At 40.3% G+C, this 23543-nt stretch overlaps 1 protein-coding gene across 1 annotated transcript in view; it reads right to left on the bottom strand.

The window, feature by feature from the left end:
* The window catches only part of DCHS2 (dachsous cadherin-related 2), a gene marked incomplete at both ends in the record, with an annotated part of 163519 nt that overhangs the window by 50094 nt on the left and 89882 nt on the right, over positions 1-23543 (bottom strand). Inside the window, 6 exons of the mRNA XM_084245589.1 lie at positions 941-1040; positions 2309-2496; positions 4924-5940; positions 7020-7253; positions 14170-14401; positions 22693-22884. Coding sequence (XP_084101715.1) covers positions 941-1040; positions 2309-2496; positions 4924-5940; positions 7020-7253; positions 14170-14401; positions 22693-22884 — 1963 coding nt within the window. The remainder of the gene's footprint in view (positions 1-940; positions 1041-2308; positions 2497-4923; positions 5941-7019; positions 7254-14169; positions 14402-22692; positions 22885-23543) is intronic.

Below are 23543 nucleotides of genomic sequence, written 5' to 3'. Positions count from 1 at the left end.
TAATGATGACACTTGAGTCTTTCTAATATGATCCTCATACCCTTCTTGCATCTGCTAGTACAAGGTGCTGCAAACTGATCTTCTAGATTTCCTGCTCTGGACCTGGAGTCAGCCATTTCTCCAAGGACACCTAGTTCTTTTTGGTGGAACGTGGTTCTGGTAGACCACATTCTGAGGGTAATTACTGTTTCTAAAACCTTTTCAGTGGTCTGAGAATACACATATACAAACACTACAATATGTTATGAGTCCACGCTGATACTTCTAATTCAGATTTATTACTATAGTTTCTAGTTTAATAAAAGAGTTGTATCCTCTAATAAAATTTAAATAGTTCAAACAATCCAAAAAATCCAGGCAAATCCTCACCTGGAAACCCTTTGATTTTTTTTATTCAACAGCTGATGAGTCTTAGCATGGAACAGAAACTTTACTAGTAGCAGCTATAAAAACAAATGAAAAAAAGAATTCCTGCCTTTAAGAAAGTCAGAGTGTGGAGACAGGAACTTGTGTAACATTTCTTAGTTGTGATTTCTAAGCTTTGACCCTTTTATTTTTTTTCTCACAGGAATACCATTATATAATTCCCATTATATAGATTTTTAGTTTGTTATTTAATCTTATATATTATAGTTGTCTCTATCTTGCATTTACAGGAAGTGAAAATAAAGTAATGAATTATATAATACATATCATCTATTTTATATTGCTATCATTTATAAGGTAATTTAATAGAAACAATATTCCAAACATTCAGAAATATATGCTGAAAAGCCTCAAATATTTTTCTTAATTAAGATGATTTCAGAAGATAACAAATACATTTTCATTTGCAATTTGGTGTTATTTTCAAATTCAACTATTTTCAGAGAAGGAGATAGCTGATAGACAAAAGAGGAGATTCTAAGGTTCTTCATTCTTTATGGATGGTGACTTTTACCTGGAGATACTGAATATATAACTTCTGCATTGTTTCCTTCATCAAGATCCTTTGCAAACACAGTGGTAACCAACATATTTACAGGTTGACCTTCCAGAACCTGTCATTAAAACAAATGACTTACAAATTAAAGAAATTTTAAAAAAGAAGTATCAACAAACTTTTAAATAAAAGAATATAACTACTAGACATTTTAAATTATTTGTAAATCCACATCTTATTCAAGTGTCTACCATAAAAACTTATATGGGTTTAAATCCACGCAAAGAATCCACAAAACAAAATTAAAGCTTTAAATCAATTTCAACAAATTGTTTGGGGCAATTGAACTAATTCTGATTTTCTAAAAAAATGTAAATTGAATTAATTCACCAATCTTAGATTTTGGATTAGTTTAAGAATTCTAGCATTTTTTTCACTTATTACCTCCTGTGAATATTTTTGAAGGATTGTTGGTATGGTCCAAAATACGCTACATATTGATATAAAACTACACTTCAGAAAATATACCCCACATAGGAAACATACCTCAATAATCAACAATCACTGACAGGAATATGGAAATTGACGTGTGCATTTCAACTGCTCATATGAGCATCTAATGACAACCAAAAATCATAATGACAATATCATAATGTTTTACTTTGGCATAATTTTCTCTAAATGTAGCTTTGTTAGATGAGTTTAAAGTTACTAACTCTCTTTGTTGAATTGTTCAATATGTATGAGTGCCATGTGAACATCCAATTCAAACATTGGGAGCAGTAGCTTCTCAAATTTTCAGTCCCATAACCCACTATTTCATGAGTACCTCCAAGATATACTTATTACACATGGACTTACATGCTAATGTATAATGTACATTATAAAGACTTCAAAGACATGGAAATGAAAAAGATGAGTTAAAAAGATGTGTTAAAAAAAGATGCATTATAATCAGAAGCTTCTGTGTGTGCTCACAATGATCAACTTCTACCATTTCAAGAGCTACATCTCTCCATGTTGAGCCACCGACATCCCCCACATTAACCATCCTTGAGCTCTGCACTAGGAGATGCGTGCAATTTCCTGGAAAGATGACCCCAGCTGAGCATTGCTGCTGATGGGTCACCTTTACGTTCATAGATGATGAGGGCTCTACGGTATAAAACAACTGGAGGTGTATCTTAAATAGCACCTAGAACCATTTTCTTTTTTCAAAATGGTATTTCTTTTTGACTTGTGCACAATTTGTAGGTCTTCTAGAAATGGATGCACTGCCAACCAAGACTGATTTGATAAATTCACACTTTTTACCACAAGATGGTGCTCAAAACAAATGACTAAGAATATTACGAATTGGTTTGGACGCCACTTCACTCCACAAACCTTGATGTGCAATTCCTTTCCCAGGAGACTCTGTGGGAAATAAGGTCTGTTGTCGTTGATGTCGGTGACTGAGACATAAACCAAGATGGTGGCATTTCTCGGCGGGGTGCCATGGTCAGTGACGAAGACGGTCACCTCATGGTGTCCCTGATGTTCGTGATCCAGGGCCACCCAACTGATGAATTCGCCTGAGGAGCAGAGAGCAGAAGGAAAGGGGCTGACCCCATGCACTAGAACTTGTCCATCCTGAACACCCTCCCCTAACAAATGCAAAGAAAATAAAATTAAATAAAAAGCTCTGGTGCAAAAGCACAACTTCCAAAACCACGTGTACTAGCAGTTTGGCTCTACTGTTGAGAGGATTTTCTGAGGTTTTTTGTGAAAATGCCACTTTAAACTTGTCACTCCTTGCATTTCAGATTGTCTGCCATCAACCGATTAAACTGAAAAAAAATCAGTTGGTGAAAACAAAAAATAAAGTGCTCTGGGAAAACGTCATAATTACGCACATGATTCACAATCGGGGCATTTTCCTCTTCATCTGCTGGACAGAACCTCACAAGCTGAGTTGGTTCCAGATTCTCTACAGCAGACACAGCAGGTCCCCTCTGAGCTGACTTCCCAGGCCCATTACAAACAAATGCAATCACAATTTAAAACTGTTTTGTAGGCTGTGAATTATTACACAGGTGGTAGTCGTTATCATCACTTTAAAATAATAGCCAACTATCTTCGCTTAAATCAAATATATTCTTCAGCCAACGTTTATCTTTTATGTATACAGTTACTTCCTTTTATATCACAAAATATATGTATAGCCAGTGACTTTGCCAATACCAATTAAAGCTTTACAAGTCTTATATTACATATTCTTGCTAGGAACTGTCTCCTGGCCAATTTCACTCATGTTTCAGCCACGAGACTCAGACATAAAATTGTAGCTGCCTCTATCTATCGCCAAGGTGTGGAGGTCAAGTGTTCTCTCCTGTAGGATTGTCTACCTCCTACAGCAGAGTTGTGCAGGTGTGGATTTCTCCACTGTTTAAAAAAATAACCAATTGTGAGAAAGCTCACATGAAACAACCACCAGCTCTAACACTGCCATCTTGAGAGCTTTTGCCTTCTTAATACAAAGGAAATGACAGCATGCAAAAAAGAAAACAAAAAGCTGAAATAGGGAATAAAAAAAGAAAATTCCCAATTGGGTAAATTGCAGAATTCAAGAGTTAAATGCAGTGTCTACTGCATCTACACTCCTTGCTACATCAACTATATGTATAGAGTACTCATAAGTGTGATTTTTATAAATATTACCTATAAAACCACCATATCTTTAAAGTTCCAAACTGTCATTTTCCTCCGAAAACCCTAAATCCTGAATGGCAAATACTTTTTCGCTGGATGAACCAATGCTGGTTGACAGGCAGCAGCTGTTTGGAGGTCAGTGGTGCAAAGGCAGCAAGGCATAGCCTGGGGTGGGCCTGGCTGATGTCCATGGAGCTGGAGTCCCCAGCTCTAGCAGGACTGGCCTCAATGTGGAGGACAGGCGCGCCACAGACCAGACAGAGAGGCACCTTTTCCTGATTCACACATCAGGGTCTTTGAAAGAATTCAATTCCGTTGCACTACAGGGCAGGGGGCGCCACTGACAGGCTATGAAGGACATCAATAAAGGGGACATAGTGGTGACTTACTCATGTACTTCAAGCTCCGAGCTAGCTGAGTCTTGGGGTCTCCAGTGGTATAGGAGCAGCAGGAACATTAATGTAGGTGGTTGCAGGGATTAAATAGAGTCCTTGAAACTTTATGCCACATCAAAGGTTCAGTATAATAACATCTTTATATTTAATTTCATAATTACTTGGAAAAACTTTCTGCAAATATCTGCTCTTTCAATGTGTTTCTCTTATCAAAATGAGAAGGGGGAAATAAATAGTGACTTTGAGATCTTAATTAATGGGTTGATTTCTAGTTTTACATCAGTGACATTTCTATTAAAAAAAAAAAAAAAAGGCTCAATGGGCCTCCCTGGTGGCGCAAGGGGTTAAGTACCACACTATGAAGCAATCCACAGCCTCTGCAGCACGAATTCTATCCCCGGCTGGCCAGGGAGAAACCCACATGGCGCAGCAGACCTCTCCTGACTCACCCGCTGCTCCCCTCAGCAGTGTATTTCGTCAGTCTGCCTGTTCTGTTCCCCACTCTGTCTCTGGTGAATCCTCTTGCCCCCCACATCTCTTGTGTGCATAAATAAATAAATAAAGGCTCAAAACATTTTTTTAAAAATAGCTACAATGAAAAGGAGAGTTGGCCAAAAAAAAAAAAAAAAAAAAAAAAGACTATCCAGTTCTGCCTGTATGGCTAATCCAGAGTAAGAATCACATATTGGCAAGAAGTGATGCAAAGCAAGAAAAAATACAAAACTTTATGGGTAAAATTCTATTCAACAGTTACTTCCTTTTAAAGTCACAATTCTAGATTATAAAATCACAAATCTAGCATCAACACACTTTCTAGGAAAGTGGAGTTTTAATTATAAATTTGTACTAATGTTGCAAGGTTTGAGTTGTGTCAATTCCGATTTTAAAGGAGTGAGTGGAAGCTGCATAGGCTACCTGTGGTCGGATTCATCTTGAAGAATTTTCCATCTGACAAAAGGAAATACGACAGCTGTCCATTCTTTCCCGAGTCTCTGTCACTTGCTGTAATTCTGCCTATTACCCCTCGGGGCAGGGGGCTCTCCTCGACTTTCAGAAACACCACCTCCTGCAAGAAGGCAGGGGGATTGTCATTCTCATCCAGCACATGCACAATTACCGAAGTGCTCACATTGTGCGACCGTCTGTCCTCCAGGATCCGGGCAAACACTCTAAAATGGTATGTTTGCGTCGATTCATAGTCGAGCTGTCGTCGCAGATAAATCCACCCGGTTTCGGGGTGAATGCCAAACCCCACAGCGTCGCGGCCGGCCCCCAGCGCATAGCGGGGCTGCGAGGCCGTGCGCCCTGGGCGCAGGGGCTGGGCCTGCACCTGCAGGATTTGGGTCGTCGGGGACAGAGACTCACTAACTTCCACATGATAGACCAGGTTGGCGAAGGCCAAGGGTGGGCTTGGTCGTTGTTTCTGGATGACCACCGTCAGCACCAAGTGGGACGCCCGTGGGGGGTCGCCGAGGTCCTGTGCCAGGAGGGTGAGCACGTGCGCTGGGGGCACGGCTGCCTCCAGGCTGCCGTTGAGGTACAGCACCCCGAGCCCGGCATCGATGGAGAACAGGCCGGGGGCCTGCCCAGTGATGGAGTAGCGGATGAACCCATTGTGCCCACTGTCTTTGTCCTCTGCACGCGCCCAGTACAAGGCTGTGCCTGGCCGGATGGTGGAGGAGACCTGAATCTCGTCAGAAGCTTTGGCGAACACGGGGCCGTTGTCATTGACGTCCATGACGGTTATGTTGACCTCTGTGCTGCCGCAGGCCGGGGAGCTGCCGAGCTGTGCCTGGACCGTGAGCACCACCACCGGCTGCGTTTCGTGGTCCAGAGGCTTCTGGGTTCGAATGATGCCCAGCCACGGGTGGATGGAGAACTTTCTGTCCAGATCGCCAGAGGAAATTCTATAAAAAATGGGCTCTGAGGAATCTGAAAAAAATAAATAAATACAAGGAAAGAAAAAAAGAGGGAGAGTAATCACTGCATGTGCAAAGGATGTATCTATTGGAAATGCTGAAAACAGACAATCTTCATATACATGCATCTATGACGCCTCCTCTGCAACGTCTTATGTCCTCCTTAGCTCTCCAAAGCCCGCTGAAGAGCGGACACAAGGTTTAGGGGTGTTACAGGACAAAGGTAATCTCTAATAGGCAAGGAGCCAGCTGCAGGTTTCACTGTCTTCCTTCATTTTTCTTGCATTAGGTAAAAGGGAAAGATACTCAGCCAAGTGTTTGGGCACCAGCTATACGTATTTGAGGAAGCCAAGTCATGCTTACGTTGATGTTTCTCTGTGCTACCTACTTATGGATGGTAAATACCCTCTCCAAAAGTTGAGGAAAGGGCGAGAGGATGGAGAAAGGGGGAGTTACTAGCAGCAGGACCAGCTCTCTGGACCAGCAACTCACTTCGGGGGGTGGATCCTGCAGAGAAACCCCCACAAGTCCTGGTTCTGTGAGAGTCCAGCTTGTACTCGCAAGACACTGCACACCATTCAAACTGGGAGCAGCAAAAGGGGTATGTTTAGGTCAAATGTATTTTATATCAAAGTTAAAATAACATGGAAACTTTTTTGTTCACTTTTTCTTTAAATAAGACAATGTTACACAGTTACCTTGCAAATTGCACAATAGACAAAGGGAGAGGGAAGGTCATTATAGAACAACAAAGATAGTAAGATGCATTTTTTGTAAAAATAGTTTTTAAGTGTGTGTGTGTCATGTGTATGTGTTTGGGGGAGTGTGTTACAGAAGATAGATGCTATGTAAATTCAAGTTATTTGCATTGTTTTAAACATTCTTTTAGAAGTTACCTATTTTGTGATTAGGAAAAAAAAATGATTAGACAGAAATAATGATGAAAAAACAAAAATCAAGTCACAGGTTGTGTGTTCTCTCTTCACTGTTTCTGCATGGAGACTAGGAAAGTTTTAGTAAGTTGTGGCATCCAAGAAATCCAGGAAGTGCTACGGTAATGGATTCAATGCGGGGTAAAAAGTAAGCACATACTTGACTCTTTTGCTTTCACTGTTCCGACAGGGCTGTCTTTCGGCACATCTTCATAAACCGAGAAAGTATATTTAGGCCTTTCAAATTCAGCGGGAGCCAGAGCTGTCTGAAGAACATGTATGGTGATGTCGGCGTTGATGAGGGAGGAGCGTCCGCCACCATCCCGAGCACACACCATCAACAGAAGGGCAGTAGATTCCAGGTGGCCAAGAGTCGATGTTAAGTAAATAATTCCTGGTTAGGAGAAAGAATTAAAAAACAAGTAACAGGTGATAAATACTGATGAAGAATTATTGCTGCTTTTCCAGTTTATAAGAAGCTGGCAAACAGTTTTATCATTTTTCTGGGCATAAAAAAGGTGATGCCCACTCAATAATTTATAGTAGGAAAATATACTACAGGCCATTACTAACAAGTAAGCTATGGGGCAGTTAAGCACAAAAGCATGATTTTCATCTACCCAAAGGACACAAAAACATTGATTCAAAAGAACACCTGTACCCCTATGTTTATTGCAGCACTATTTACGATAGATAAAACCTGGAAACAACCCAAATGCCCAAAAATACATGACTGGATCAAGAAGATGTGGCATATATACACAATGGAATATTATTCAGCAATCAAAAAAGATAAACTCATGCCATTTGCAGCAAAGTGGATGGAGCTAGAAGGAATTATGCTCAGTGAAATAAGCCAGAAGGAATAAGAAAAATATCGGATGGTTTCACTTATAGCAGGAATATAGGGGAACCCAATAAGACATCAGTGTAAAAAAAAATAACAGTTCAAAACACAACAAAGCAAAAATGGACAATTATAAACCAGAGACATCCTGCAGGGGAGGAGGCGGGAGAGGGATCAGAGGGAGGGAGGGAGGAGCACAGGGGACTGAGGTGATGGTGCACAGGTGCCTTGGGGAAGGAAACTCTATGGGGACTACACCTGAGGGGGTGGGGGGAAGCAAATATTGTTTAAAAATGAACAATATTTTTATTGTGGTGCAGCGGGTTGAGCACCGCGCTGTGAAGCTGTCTGCAGCCTCTGCAGCAGACTCTCCTGCCTTGCCCACTGCTCCCCTCAGCAGTGTCTTTGGTCTGTCTGTCTATTCTGCAACCCGCTCTGTCTCTGTATTGTGTCAATAAATAAATCTTTAAAAAAAATGAACGATGATGTAAAAATAAAAAATAATAATTATAAATAAATAAAAGCATGCTCTTCAGTCTGTAAGTGGAGTTTTCTCAAAAGAAAATAAAATACAAACTATGGGGCATCAATACCAATTTTGTATTGGCTATTGACATCTATAATTCCTCCACTATATTCAGTTTGTGAAAATACAGAAACTTTTTCATCAAAAAGAAGACATTATGCTATTTAGTTTGCACACAAATTTAGATAACCAAGTTGCTATGATTCAAATCAAAAATCTATCTCATATTGACAACGAAAAACAATTCTTAAGAAAAATGTACTCATTTTGGAAGACTCTACTGGCTTCTCTGTTGATTCAATTGAGACGAGAGAATAAATCAACAAATAATTTGGCATTTTAAACAGGCTTTTATAGAAATCACACTGAGAGGTCATTTTTCTGTCTCATTTAGTTGAATCAATGGAAATGATATTTATCTTAGTTTTGTCTTTAGTTCTAAAAAAAAGTCATAATAATGGCAAGAGCCTTGAAATGGGCGTTAACAGAAGTAAATTCAAGTATCAGGTTTACTACTGTGACCTTCAGTACGTCACTAAACTCTTGGGATCTTCAGTCTCTTAATTTGCAGATGGGCATAAAAATATCGACCTTGCTTATTTCTGTAAGTTGATGTAATGCTCCAATAGGCAATATATGAAAAAGACATTGACATTATTTGAGACAGGGCAGGAGAAGGACAAATCACAGATCTAGGATGAGGCTCCCGTCCAATTCTGTTACTTACCAACAGTGATAGAGGTAAGTCACCACATCCCTTTCAAAGTCCTTTTTCTCCTCCATTAGGTGAGGAAACTGAATTGTAAAGGTGCTTCCACCTACAGGAATCTGACTTTTGGCTGGAAAAACTACTGAGAAATCCCTAACATGCTTTTGTTTCCTATGAAGGTGACATACATTGAATAGATGCTATGATTAGATTAGTTTTTGTCTCTGTTTTGCAAATAAAAGAAAGCCATCTTTTTTAGCTGAGCAGGCTGATGTGCTTTAAAATGAGGTATGGTATTAATTTATTAACTCCATATCAGAATGTTCTAAGAGGAGGAAAGTGGTAATCATAAAGAATTATGATAATCATTACAGGGCCTGAAATCCGAGCATAAAAACCAACATTAGAAATGAATCTGCCCTTGAAATACAGAAAAAGAGAGTTTGTACTACATTACTTAGGGTCTGTGTTAAAATCTACACACCCCAGGCAAACAAAAGATTACAAGACATAGAGGTATAGCTGCCCTGGCTTGTTAATTTCTTGTTCTGTAGTGCTAAACTTGGAATCTGTGTACATCACAACTAAACAGAGAACAGACAATAGACAGGCAACATAAGCTTTTGTTGCAAGCTCTATGATAGGATTTTTTTAATTTATTTGCTGAGGTATCCCAAACACCTATAACAGTGCTTGGTACATAATAAGCACTGGATAAATACATACTGAAAGAATGACATTGCTTCCATTTTCTGCCTTGAATAGATAAGTTACTGTTTTTTGAGAACCTTTATTAGCTTGTCTTGATACCATTAATTTGCCTCTATAAAAAGAGGCAGACCACAAGAATTTAACCACAGGTAGCCCAGCAAAGGAAGTCGTTGGACAGCAATAAATAATCAACATAAATGCTTGGAACCTGTCAATTTAAAATTATCAGAATTAGAAAGGACACATGTTTCAGTGCAAATTACTAAATAAATGGTTAAGAAGAAAAGCTAAAGAACTGTTCTTTTCTTGCTACTAGGAGATACTTCAAACAATGTAGAGGGAAAAAATCTACACATAATTCATAAAATAGGATTAAAGGCGCATGAAAAAAAGAGCTATTAATAAATATGCCTCTTGTGTTTCCTCCTTTTCAAACTCAAAACAGTGTGGTCAGCTCGTGCCCACATCAAAGGAACCCAACTAGCCGAGAATAAGAGAAACGAAGGCTCAATCCAATATCTCTCTCCTGGTGCCCAAACACATTTTACAAAAATGTTCCTTGAACCAACAACAAACTTAGAAAACCAGAAACAGAACAGGAAGATAAACCCACAAGAGAAAACAACTATGAGAGGCTGCACCCCCTTCAGTTTTCTCCAAAACATTTTTCCTAACCAGATGAACACAAGAAGCCAGAGAGCTCTATTTTTAATGCAGGCATCTTGGTTGTGGTACAACAACAGATCAATAAGAAATCCCTTGTCTTCAGGAAAACAAGGGCCACAGCACAAAGAATATAAGCTTATAAAATAGCATGTCTGATAGGGCATCAAAGTGACGGGATGAATGAACCAATTGTGTGTCTCCAAGAGACTTTAGAGCCTCAGGAAGAAGAGACGATGTATAATTTATCTTATCAGTTCTCAATATCCTCCTCATACTACATAACTATATGTGTGTGTGTGTGTATACATGCTTATATATATGTGTGTGTGTATATATATATATATATATACACACACACACACACAACTGTGTGTGCTTGTGTGTGTGTGTGGGAGGTTATATTTAGTATATATGTCAAGAAAAGTACCCAAACAGTCAAGCTAAAGAGAAAGTTTGGGAGAGTTTACAGGAAATGGGAAAGTAAGGTTGGAACATCACCCGTGCTATGATGGGGATAATTTTGCTCTATATTATCAAAGGCATACTGTTAAGAAGCTGCAACTTTTCAATCACTTGTAGATATCATTTATTCACATTATTCCACAAATATTTATTGATAGAGGCAACTTCTTGAGACTATGTTTACATTGGCAGCCTCTGTAGAGACAGGCGTTTTTGGTGGAAATGGCTTTATCTAGGTTACAAAAGAAACACAGATTCAGAAAATCACATTCCAATACAACTCTTCATCGTGCTCATTGAGAACATCAGCAGTTAAATTAGATTTTACATCATGACCTGAAATTCTAACTATTACAAACAATACAGAAAATGTATTTTGTGTTGCAGGTAACCAACAGGTGAACTTGAATTCAATTGTACAAGTTGGAGACCACCTGTTTACTGGGTAACATTTTCCCATAGTAAGTCAAGATGCTGCTCAATTCTCTTGTAAAGGTTAAAGTAAAGCACTATCAGGCCTCATAAATGTCTCACAAGTTATGATTAAGTGCAACCAAATTCTAAGCACTGGAAGACAGAGAAATGTCTTCAATCTAAATGCACCAGCATCAAAATGGCCAACAATAACCACCCAGGGCTACTTCCATTACGAATATGGTCTTTGCTTCAAGAAAAAAACAATACCATGCTATTTGCCTAGATAATGACCCACGTAAAATGTTCTCCATGATTAACAATGGCATTTGTCCTACACCTGTGCCAAGAATGGAAGCCTGTGGCTGACTGAAGCCAGGACCACGACACAGATCACTTCTAAAAACAGAACACGGTACAGCTCATTCTCCAAGATCTTCCAGGGGAAACTAGACGGTGGGTGTGTTGATGTCTGTTAAAAACAATCCCCCAAATGCTTTTAGATCATGTGCCCTGATTACTAGCTGACCTATATATATTTGGCAACATTATTGGCCTAGAGGGCCTGACAATTTGACAAGCAGTTAAGGTCTTCAGTTTAGATGAATTTTGAAAAAGCCAAGATAAGCAGACTAATTTCCTAAAATAGAATTTTCTTCTGATCTTTGAAAATGTTAAAGGGGCCACGTCAGTGGATTATTTTGGGCAAGGAAAGTTTTGCCTTATCCAGACGTCCATTGTAAACAACTAGCCCCCCACACAGTCACACACACCAGATGAAGTACACTTTCCAGGCAAGAAATAGTGACTCTCCCTAACCAGGCTGGATGAGAGGGCAAACTGACTTGGTAGATTAGATTTTCTGTGCAAATTATTGTCTGTTGCTAATGAATATTGTTCCATGCCAAGGATGTTGTAAAGATCAATAATACAATGCATAGAAAATGCCTAATGGAATACCCAAAGTGATCATTGTCACAAACACATTCTACCTGGAGATCGCTGCTTGCCGGTGTTCACTGAAGCAGTGCTCGTGGTAGCCAAGAAGTGAGAAGTGCAAACAACCTAAATGTCTGTCAGTAGATGAATGGATATGGAAAATGTGGTGGGTGCATACAGTGGGATATTATTCAGGCCTAAAAAAGATGATACTTCTGCAATATGCAACAATACGGATGACCTAAGAGAGCATTATTCTAAGTAAAATAAGTCAGTAACTGAAAGCAAATCCTGTATTATTCTATTTATGTAACTGATCTCTAATAACCTATAAGAGGTCATCTAAAATAGTCAAATTCACAAAATAAAGAAGGAAATGGTGGTTGTTGGGGACCAACCAGCTGGGAAAGAGAAGGGTGACATTATTCATCCAAAGACACTAAGTTTCATTTGATCAAGAGATTTGCTGTACAAACATACACCGACAGCCTGCAATAATGCATTTCACAGTTAACATTTTAAGAGGGAAGATCTCGTGTTAAACATTCTTACTACAATAAGATAACATTAAATTGAAAAAAAAATTAAGAGAAAACAATGTTAAAGAAAAATTCACACCTTTATTTTTGGACCGCAGTGTCTCTAATATCTCGAGTACTATTGTAATATTAGATGCTTTGAACATTATTTTCCCTTATAGACAAATACTTTAAACATTATTTTTTTAGCAACAAGTCAATAGGAAGGGGAGGGAGGGGTAACCTCTTCAATGTTATTTCTTTTCTTTTTTTAGTTTCACTTTTAATTGTTGTAAAATAACATAATTTTATTATGTAACATAATTTTTATGTACTTGAATATGGTAATATAACATAAAATTTACAATTTTAACTATTTTAAAGTGTATGTTTCTGTGTCATCTAAGTACATTCACAATGTTGTGCAGCTACTACCACCAGTCATTTCCAGAACATTTTTTTATTCCATACTCATTATCCATTAGCCACTAATTACTCATTCCCTCTCTCTCCAAACCCTTGAAATTACCATTCTACTTTCTGTATCTAAATATGACTACTCTGAGTACTCATATAAACAAAATCACGTAATATTTGTTCTTTTATATCAGACTTATTTCACTTACATAATGTCTTCAAAGTTCTATGTGTTGTAACTTATACCAGAATTTCATTCTTTTTTAAGGTTGAATACCTTTTCATTGTATGTATTTATCACATATTGTTGATCCATTCCTCTTTCAATGTGCCCAAGTCATTAATTAAGCATCATTTAAGAACTTGAACAAATAAAAAATATAAATGTTGATCAGATACCATTTGAAGACGCTCTACTAAGAACACAAAATAACAGTTACTGTGTGAAAGTAAGAACACTACCCACAGAGTGAAAAGGCATAAAGAACATTTTCCTAATGATTAGAGCACTTGAGCCTAACAGACATCTACAGAACACTGAACCCATGCCCAATGGACTTGGTTGGCAGATATGCGATGCCATATTAGAGAACCAAAGGGAGCTTTAGGTGTCATTTTATAGACAAGAAGCTAAGACCCAAATTAACCAAGGGAAGGCCTGACGGAGCATAAGGAAGGGGTCTGCTCTTAATGTCTATTCACTTTGCACTCTTTGCACTAGTAGCATCTATTACCACATTGATACACATGGCGGGACATGAACATTTGCAAAATGAATGAATGAATGAAAACTGCTCTTTCTCATACTTTTTTGCCTTCACTCCTTAAAATAAACCTGGCAATACGGGGATTATTAATACTGCTTTGGAGATCAGATGACTGAGTCCAATAAAGAGCCTTAGCTCAGTGGGAGGTAAAGCTGGGGCTCAGCTGCAGACCTAACTCACCTGACTTGACATTTTCAATGTATCTTGATGCCTTCTGGAAGGTGAAGTGAGTCCTACCACACCCTTACTGCGGAAAAAGACCACTTTTGCTAATTTTCTGCCTGCTCTACAGAAGCTGCTGATTTCAGAGTAAAATGCTGCCAAATTCACAAACCTGTAGTGGAGTCGATGGCAAAGAGGGATGACAAGTCTCCAGGAATGAGCTCGTAAGTCACAGTTCCATATAGTCCAGAGTCCCTGTCGCTGGCGAGGACATTGATGATCTCAGTGCCTGGCTGCATCTGGCCACTGATGCTCGTCACGTAGGTTGATGGGCTAAACACAGGGTCATTATCATTCACGTCCTCTACTTCCACACGAACAAAAGCTTGGGCACTTAGTCCACCCTGTTGATGGATAAAAAGGAGTTGAGTGGAGTCATTTCTCCTGGACACCAGGATGCTGAATCGGCAAAAATCCTAGAATGGACTTTTGAAACACACACACACACACACACACACACACACACTCATTTTACTTGAGCCTTGAGGTATCCATTCCTGCATATCTATATGGGATCCGCGTGGCGTCTATCCTCCAGTACTTATCTTATTGTTCAATATGAACAGGTTATCCACTTTTTTCCAAATTTCATACATTCATTGGCCAGAGAGGCCCTGTCAAGAATATGAATGGCTTGGGCCTCCCTGGTGGTGCAGGATTAGAGACAGAGCTATCAAGCTATCACCAGCCATTGCAGCATGGATTACCCAGCTGGCCAGGGAGCTACCCACATGGCGTAGCAGACCTCTCCTGAGTCGCCCGCTGCTCCCCCAGCAGTGCATTTCAGTAGATCTGCCTTTTCTGCTCCCCACTCTCTCTGGTGAATCCTCTCACCAAACCCCCTGTGCCCCACACCTCTGGCTTGCACCTCAGTTCTTGTATGTATAAATAAATAAATCTTAAAAAATTATGAACAGATTATCACTTACGAGGCAATCATTTCAAAGTAGAAGACAAAGATACTCAAGCAAAGTTGTCCTCCCATCCAAAGAGAAATAAAATGACCATTGCTTCCAGGATGATCTTTAACTGCTAAGGACAGGGTGTAAAGGGATGTGGTGGGATGTACAGCTTTAGAAAATGCTGTCAGTGTAAATCCCACTAAGAAAATGCCCTTTGAGGAATGACTGACCTATATGAGGAGACTGACTTCAATTCTCTGGAGGAAAGCATAAGAGACAGAGGAAGGCATAGGTGCAAAGGCCCTGAGGTGGGAATGCAGGGTGCATCCCAGTTCAGGGAACAGCAGGAAGCTGGTAGGCAGATGTCAGAGAGGCAGTGGGGGTGGGAGGTCACTGGGGGCTCTGAAAGGACACTGGGCTAATTCAATGGAGGGTTTGAGCTTGATTTGACTTAGATTTTCACTGTTAATCTGGCTGAGGCGTTCAGGACGGATGGATGGGCAGCAAGGGTGGGAGGCCATCGGAATCACCAAGTCCGGAGTGGAGGGTGGCCGTAAAGGTACTTCCCCTAATACCTGATGCCCATTTGTCTGGAACGCTGAATTTCTCAAGTTGTAGAAAGGTACTGTAGATCATAAAGGGGTAAGAAGCGGGTCCCCTATTATTGATTTTGTGTTACCACCATCTGAAAACAGGGAGAAGGGGAACACACAAAATAGAAACAAAATGATCCTCTGTGATTTTTACTTTTCTAAAGCGAAACATGTGTTCTTAGTTTACAGCACCATTTTCCATCTCTGCCTGGTATATTTTAATACTTTCATCTTTGACAAAAATCCTTGGTAAGTCACAATAGCCTGGGTTTTCTCATTCCCTTCTCCTCCCCCTTCTCACATTTTTTTAAAAGCTCTGGCCGGGAGGCACTGGGCAAAGGGGAGAAAGAAAGACAGAGGAGTGGGTCTGGCAGGGGACAAGGGAGACCACTCCTGGTGCTCGGACTCAAGAAAGGCAGGACCAGGGTGAAGGAGGCAGGAAAGCGTGTGCTTGGGAAGAAGTTACTAATGTTGGGGCCTCCCTAGTGGCACAAGGGGTTAAGTCCCAGCATTGTGAGGCTGTCCACAGCCTCTGCAGCATGAGTTCGATCCCGGCCGGCCAGGGAGCTACCCCCATGACACGGCAGACCTCTCCTGTCTCGCACGCTGCTCCCCTCAGCAGTGTATTTCAGTCGATCTGCCTGTTCTGTTCCCCACTCTGTCTCTGGTGAATCCTCTCACCCCCACATCTCTGGCCTGCACCCCAGCTCTTGTATGCATAAATAAATAAATCTTAAAAAAAGAAGTTACTGATGAACCCCCAAATGTATCTCATGCTCTAAGGCCCCATGTGCTCCAGACATTGGGGACTAAAACAAATTGGGGAAGACACCTTAGAAAGAGAGTGACGTTCCCTGTTCTATGGTTGAATGAAGGGGCAGGATCACGCCAGCTACCAGTTAGGCCAGCAGAACGAGGCTCACTCCTGCAGAGAGAGCAAGGCAAGCGCTACGCAGCCAGTGCTGGCAGTGAGCCCGGCGCCCTTCTTCAGCACAGCTGACAGAGCTGCAGGGCCCCAGGGAGTGGACAAAGGGACTGCAGGCTGCCCACAGAGAGAAAACACTGCAGATGGTCTGATGTCAGCCCTATTCTTTCTCCAGACTTTGCCTTCTCCACTTTGCTTCCCTCTCCCTTCCTTTTGTGTTTCTCAAGTTCAAAAAGGTCACTCAGGTATGCGCAGGGGCTGAGAAAGCAGGTAAGAGAAGTCATGAGAAAGTCAAGAGCTTTAAGAACAAACACCTTGGCTCCTAGGCTCTCCGTGAAAGACTCTATATAGTCAAGGAGGCCAAAACATGAGCCAAATGTTAAGATGGACAAAGCCAAAAGCAGGCTGTCACAGAACAATCCTTTTGCAGGAAAGAGATTATAGTGCTCAGTCTTCTTTTTTTGTGAACACCATTTTGACCTGCTGAAGTTATCGAATAGGGACCCTCTCCTCCTATGGTAAACACTGGTGAATGCCTGCTACATTTCCTCCTTCATTGCTGCAATCTCTCTTTTTTTAGATTTTCACAGATTCCACCATTTTAACAGATAAGAAACCCAAAGCACAGTGGGGCTTACCCACAAAAAATGAGATGGTAAATATTAGCAGATCGGCAACTGGGACAGAGATGCATCTGGGACCCAACCCCTGGTGACTTCTTTCAAATAAGGATTTGTCAAGTATCGCTATGGTATAAATGTTTCCTTTCATGAGAGATTTGTTCAGAGACTCTACTAGAAGCAATGCCCAAGAGGAACTCAGTCTTGGAGGGAAAAAGGAAGGCAGAGAGTCTCTTTGCAAGGCACTTGCAATATGAGACACTGCTGAGCTGGCTTGCGCGCTGTGGAACCCTCTGGAATTTCCAGGTCTGTGGGATTCCTGGCCCTGCCTACCCACAGGCTGGGGAAGCCAGCCCCTGGGTCAGAGCCCGCTCTTCTGCAGGACACTGCTACCTGCTCCTCTTGCAGGCCACCTGTTGACATGAATGATGTGATGTGTATGAAAGCATCCAGAGTGTCAATCACGATCTAACATCAGATTTTATAAATTCCTTATCCTACGAACTCAGAGCCAGGTTGATCTGTCTTGGAATGCTGAAATCTTTCAAGGTTTTCAAAGGTAATACAGAACTGCTGTTCAGTCTGCTTTGTTCATTGTCTACTATCCATTCTCTCTTTTCTTGCCTCCTGGGATTCCTATATAGTAGACTTTTAATATCTACCTTAATATCACATCTCTTAACCTCCTGGGGATGTGGTTTCCTTTTTCAATACATACTTGTCTGTCGCGCATTACTCCGTGAGCACAGATGAAAGGAAATGAGGACCCAGTTTGTTAAGTGAAAAAAACAACAGTGAACTGTGATGTCACCAGAGCCAAGAGAAGCAGTGTTCAAAGAATAATTTCAAGTTCATCACAAAGCTGAATAAAATGAAAATAAAGAAATAACCCCAGGGTATGGCACAACCAAAGTGAACTTCTTCAAAGCAGCTCATCACATTGTTTCCCTGTGTTCCACATAGGAGTGAAATGCTCTGACACTTGCCTTTCTCCTTCTAACTTACCATGCTTGGCACAACCACCACCCCCCCACGTCCCTCCCTGGGTGTGGTGTGGTAACATATATCCAAAGAGGTGTGACCCGATGCTCTGAGGCGTATACAGTGTTGTAAACCAATGTGACCTCAATTAAAAAACAATGTTTATTAGAATGGGATGGGAGGCACAGCTCAAAGAAAAATGGAAAAGTAAGGAAATAAAGAACTGTTTTAAATAGGTTTGTTGTAAAAGACACGAGAGGAACAAAATGACTTTTCAAAAAGGTACAGGAAATCAAAAAGAGGCTTTTTTAAAGAGAAAAACTATTATGTCTTGAACGCTCACAGGATATATTTAGTACAAGTAAAAAACAATCATTATTGAAGTGACACCCTCCAGGAGGCTGGAAAAGATGTACCTTGAACAATGGAGGGATCTGCTGTTGATGCCAACAGGGACAGCTAATGCTACAATAGGAAAGAAGGCAAAGAACGTGACTGATCACTGGGGAGGGAAGGATGCGTCTCTCCAGCAGGTATGTATGGCCTTTGCTCTGGGTACATGCAGTGTAGAAAATCAGCACTGGTTCCACCATAGCCAGGGCTGGAGCTCTATCCAGAGAGTTATATGGAGTCAGGAAGTTAAAGGGAGTTTGCAACTAAATGACTTTAATGATGAGTCAATAAATTAGTGATCTTAACATGGGAGGAGAATTATAGGCTGGTCCATCCAAGTATACAGCCAAGATACAGCCAAGTATACAGCAAGCGAGACAGAACGGTAAGGGTGTTAAGCAGAAAACAGCATCCTTGCAATCAGGGTTTCCAAGGGTGCGCCAATACTGGTTGTGACCCTGGACATGAGAAAGGCTAGTAAGTGAGAGGTTCTGGTGTTGGCTGGTTCCACACACAGAGACTGAAGTCTCCCCGAGGGAAAGGTGACAGAGGAAGGCCGGGAGCGAGGCTGAAGGTGCTAAGGGATAGGAGGTTTAGGACATGATGACAGCAGCAAAGACCATGGGAACGTCTGACAATGTGAACTTCAAGAGCAAATTGGTTTTTGATAGAGAAAGAAGAAGAACTGATTCAGATGTGGGGGGAGCGCAGGAGGGGGCAGCTACCTCCACACCACCCACCTGTCCCTCCTGGCTGGAGGCTCGTGATTAGCAGGAGATGGCTCCTTTGTGAGAGGAACTGGTACCCTCAGGGACAACTGTTTTAATCAGGGCAAGAAGATAAAGGAGCCCTCAGAGACCAGGTTGAGTTCACCAGGGGGTTTGCTAAATGATGCATCTGAGGTCCGGAGGGTATGGGGGGGTGGTTTGGAGGCAGAAGATTGATTCAAATTAAAGGATGTACAGAGCAGGATGGTTTAAAAATAGAGACACTGATGGTCAGCCCAGAGACTTCCACCTCTAGAGAGAAGAATGAGATAAGGTAATATTTAAGACACTTCGGGATTCATCCTGGTTGTATATTAAAATAAGACTGACAATCAGTTTGAGATATGGCTCAGGCAATTTAACTAAAAACATAGGCCAAAGGACAATGGATGATTCTTGAGACTGGGGTGCGGGGTAGCAATCAATGAATAAAAGATAAGAATAAAAGCTGTAATACTTGTTGGCATGTGAGATAATTATTAAAGTTAAAATGAGGGGCCCCGAGTTTCAGTTATGTGTGTTCTGTTGATCTAACATACTCTGTGATGATTCCACCTGATAATACTGTATTGTGTGCCTAAGATCTGCTGAGTAGATCTAAAGTGTTTTCACCACTCACTACAAGAAGAGACCACTCTGCTAATTAGCTTGATTGTGGTCATCATTTCACAATATCTACACATATCAAAACATCATGGTATACACCTTATATACACACAAAATTACTTTTTAATTATACTTCAATAAAGCTGGGAGAATGAAAGGGGGGAAATGAGCATTTCTGTTCCCGCGTTTGCTTCTGGATATTCATCAGCATTACATCCGGCCCGCACAGCCAGCTCTACAGCCAGCTTTCATCATGAATGCACAGGGTGGTGAAGGCCAGGGCCATTTACCTTCCATATTGCCAGCCTGACACATCCTTCCCTAAGTCTGCAGTGGTGAGATAGAGCCGAAATAGCTTTATCTCAGACACATATTTCAGCTACAAAATTCAGGGTGTCACAAAAAATAGAGATAGAATGTTAATAAATATGTATACCAAAAAGAGAGAATAGGAAATAGAATGGGGAATTAGAGAGACACATTAAATAAAAGAATTAAATTATAGAGCTTTATTGTGAAAAACCCTTTGATTTCCAATGTAATCCAATTATTTGTTTCCATTATGTAATTTAACAGCATCCTCATGGCTTCTAGGTATGAGATAAAAGGCAGCAAAAACAGATTATTTCTGAAGTAATACCAGCAGAATAGGAGACATGATTGAGCTTAAAAAAATATTGACAGTCATCACAAGGATAAATAGAGTAGCAGCAAAGAAGGCCAGAACATCTAGGTCTTTTATAAGAAAAATTCTTCTATTGACAGATAAAAATCTCTCAGTAGCCATCAGCAAATGGGTTCTTAGCAATTTTCTGACAAAGAGTTTTCAGGACATATTTTACAAAGAGAAAGGATCAGAGGAAAAACTACAGTGTCAAGGCAATTATGTAAAGTTAAAGGTCTTCTGTTGAGATGCAGTTTATTGTTTCAAATAAATTCATTATGGCCTGGAATCCAACACTCTCAACCTAAACTACCTGTTTGGATTCATTTGTTCTTCAGATCCAGTTTAGACTGCTTTGGGGGAATAGCCTTCAGAGTCATAATGAACCCTGTTATCTTTGATTTTCCCAATCCCGGTGACATGGGAGGTGCTGCTAATGGACACTGCACAGAATAATAATGGCAGGTGCAGCCTTCATGCTGTGGAAATGCAGCTCGTCCAGAAGAAACATATGCAGATTACACTGCAACATAATAAACCCACACACTGTATCTCACACACACACACACACACACACACACACGATGTTGCTTGTTCTTGCACATTCCGAGGTACACATGAGGAACACTGAAGGCAGCTGTAGGTGCAAACAAGGTAGTTGTTGCTGTTGTTTTTATGGTCTGGAAAGTCCACTCTTAAATATATTCTCAATAGAAATGTTTACATTTTTTCACTGAATTACTTGTATAAGAATGTTAATAAAAGCACTATTTATATTCACTAAAATGTTGAATAAAACGTTGAATTTGTAATCCACTAAAATGTTGAATACCCATAGCACAATAGAATAGATAGAAAATGATCATAATGTCACATAAAAAATACTATAAGCCAATAGGGATGAAAGAACTGTTGCTACACAACAGCATGAATGAATCTCACAAATAATCAGCAAAAGAAACAGAACAAAGTACATGTCTCATGAATCCATCCACTGGAAGTTTATAAAGTGGTAAATAAAGTTTGGGATCAGTTGTCAAAGGATGGGACCTTTGTCACAGCACAAAACCCAGAGAGGGAATCCGGGAGCAGTCATGTTTATCTGCTTTCATGCACATGTTTATTTTGCAAAAATCCATTGGGCTTTAGGGTTTGTGCACTTTTTTGCAAGCATTTTATATGTCAGTTTAAAAGTCTACCAAAAAAAAAAAAAAAGGAATACATGGGAGTCAAATTAAATGTGCCTCCCTTGATCTAAGATGGGTCCAACCTTAGAAGGATTAGTTTAGAGACCTATGAAGTACATCTCATGTATAATAATCCAGAAAGTTATAATCAAACTAGTGAAGAAACCATTATAATCTTTGGTAATGGTTACATATCCAACTCAAGATACTAAAAACTGGTAAAGAGAAGTATTATATTGCCTTTCCTGTATGATTATATTTCAGGGTAATCAAATACTTGATGACAGAACATTCTACTTAGTTAAAGAATTGCAGGTAATAAATGCAAAAGAAATAATAGAATTCAAAAATCACCACACTGAAACCCCTAATGAAATAAATCATGTGCCTACTGATGCAATAAGCAGCACAGGGCACAAATGAACCCTGAACTAATCAGGTATCTGGCTCTAAATGCCAGTTTATGAGCAACAGGATAAAAGAAGACATTAAATGGATCCCAAGGATGGAATTGGCCACATTCAGAATGTGGAAAATTTACAAGACAAAAGACCTGGTTTCTTCACAAAATAAATACTGTAGGAAAAAAGTAAAGGGGTGGGGAGGCTGACTGTGACAGATTGAAACCGAAGAGATTTAGTAATCAAATCAATGTGTGGACTTAATGGCTTTGGATCTTGATTCAAACAAGCCAACTATTAAAAGACATTTTTAGGTAATCCAGAATATTCTAAATGTAATGGATATTAGATATTATTAAAGAATCGCTATTAATGTGTTGTCATGTTTTTAAAAAGTCATCTGTTAAAGATGCTATCAAATTATTAATGGATAAAATGATATAATGTCTGGTATTTGCTTCAAAAAACACCAGCTGACGAAGGAAGTAGCAATTTGTGAAGCAAGATTGGTCAATTGTCAATAACAACTGGGTCCTCTCTTATGCATACACAGTGGTTTGCTTTTCAATGTTTAAATTTCCTCTATAAAAACTTACCCCATCTTGAGCTTTCACCAAGAGATCATAGGTGGCAGGATCCCCTTCCCTGTCGATGTCTTGAGAAACACAGATTCGCCCATCATGCCGGTCAATCTGGAATGCCTGAGGAGCCTTGTTGCTTTGGAATCCATCGTAGAGAAAATACTCAACAAAGCCATAGGGCCCTGCATCCGCGTCAGAGGCCTTCACCTAGGAGACAGGAGGGCGACCAGTGAGGAAACAGCAAGGCCGCATCACGTTTTAGGCACGCGTGACTCACAGCCAGTGACCTCTGCAGTTAGCCACAGAGTTGGCCTTTGGTGTTATATCTCCCCTCTTACCTTTGCTGACAAAGCATCCTCACTCTCCTCCTCCTGCTCATTCTTTTCAATCTCCTGTCTCCTCTTCTACACTTTCATGCCATCTCTGGAAGCCTGAGTTACTTGGGGCTCAGTTCAACATGGATGGAACTAAAGGATTATGCTCAGTGAAATAAGTCAGAAGGAAAAAAGAAAAATAATGGCTGGTTGCACTTACAGGAGGTATATAGGAAAACCAAATAAAAGGTCAAAAAAAAAAAGAGAGACAAAATTTGCAGTGAAACTATGTATCTGAGGCGTACAGCAGGGGAGTTGGGAGCGATATGGGTCAAAATAGAAGAGGGAAGAGCACAAGGGACTATGGTGACGGTTCCTGGATGATGCGGTGGTGGACTGCCCATGAGCAGAGAATGCAAATATTACACAAAAATAAACAGCAATGTAAGGCAATAAAAATAATAATAGTAAAGGTAAATAGAGGGGGAAAAATCCGTGTGCTAAAGACTTGACAATATGCTTGTCCATTCCCTCTCATTCCTAAGCCCTTCG

This window comes from Talpa europaea (genome assembly GCF_964194135.1).
Source record: "Talpa europaea genome assembly, chromosome: 10".
NCBI lineage: Eukaryota > Metazoa > Chordata > Mammalia > Eulipotyphla > Talpidae > Talpa > Talpa europaea.
This window is presented reverse-complemented; position numbering and strand designations above follow the sequence as displayed.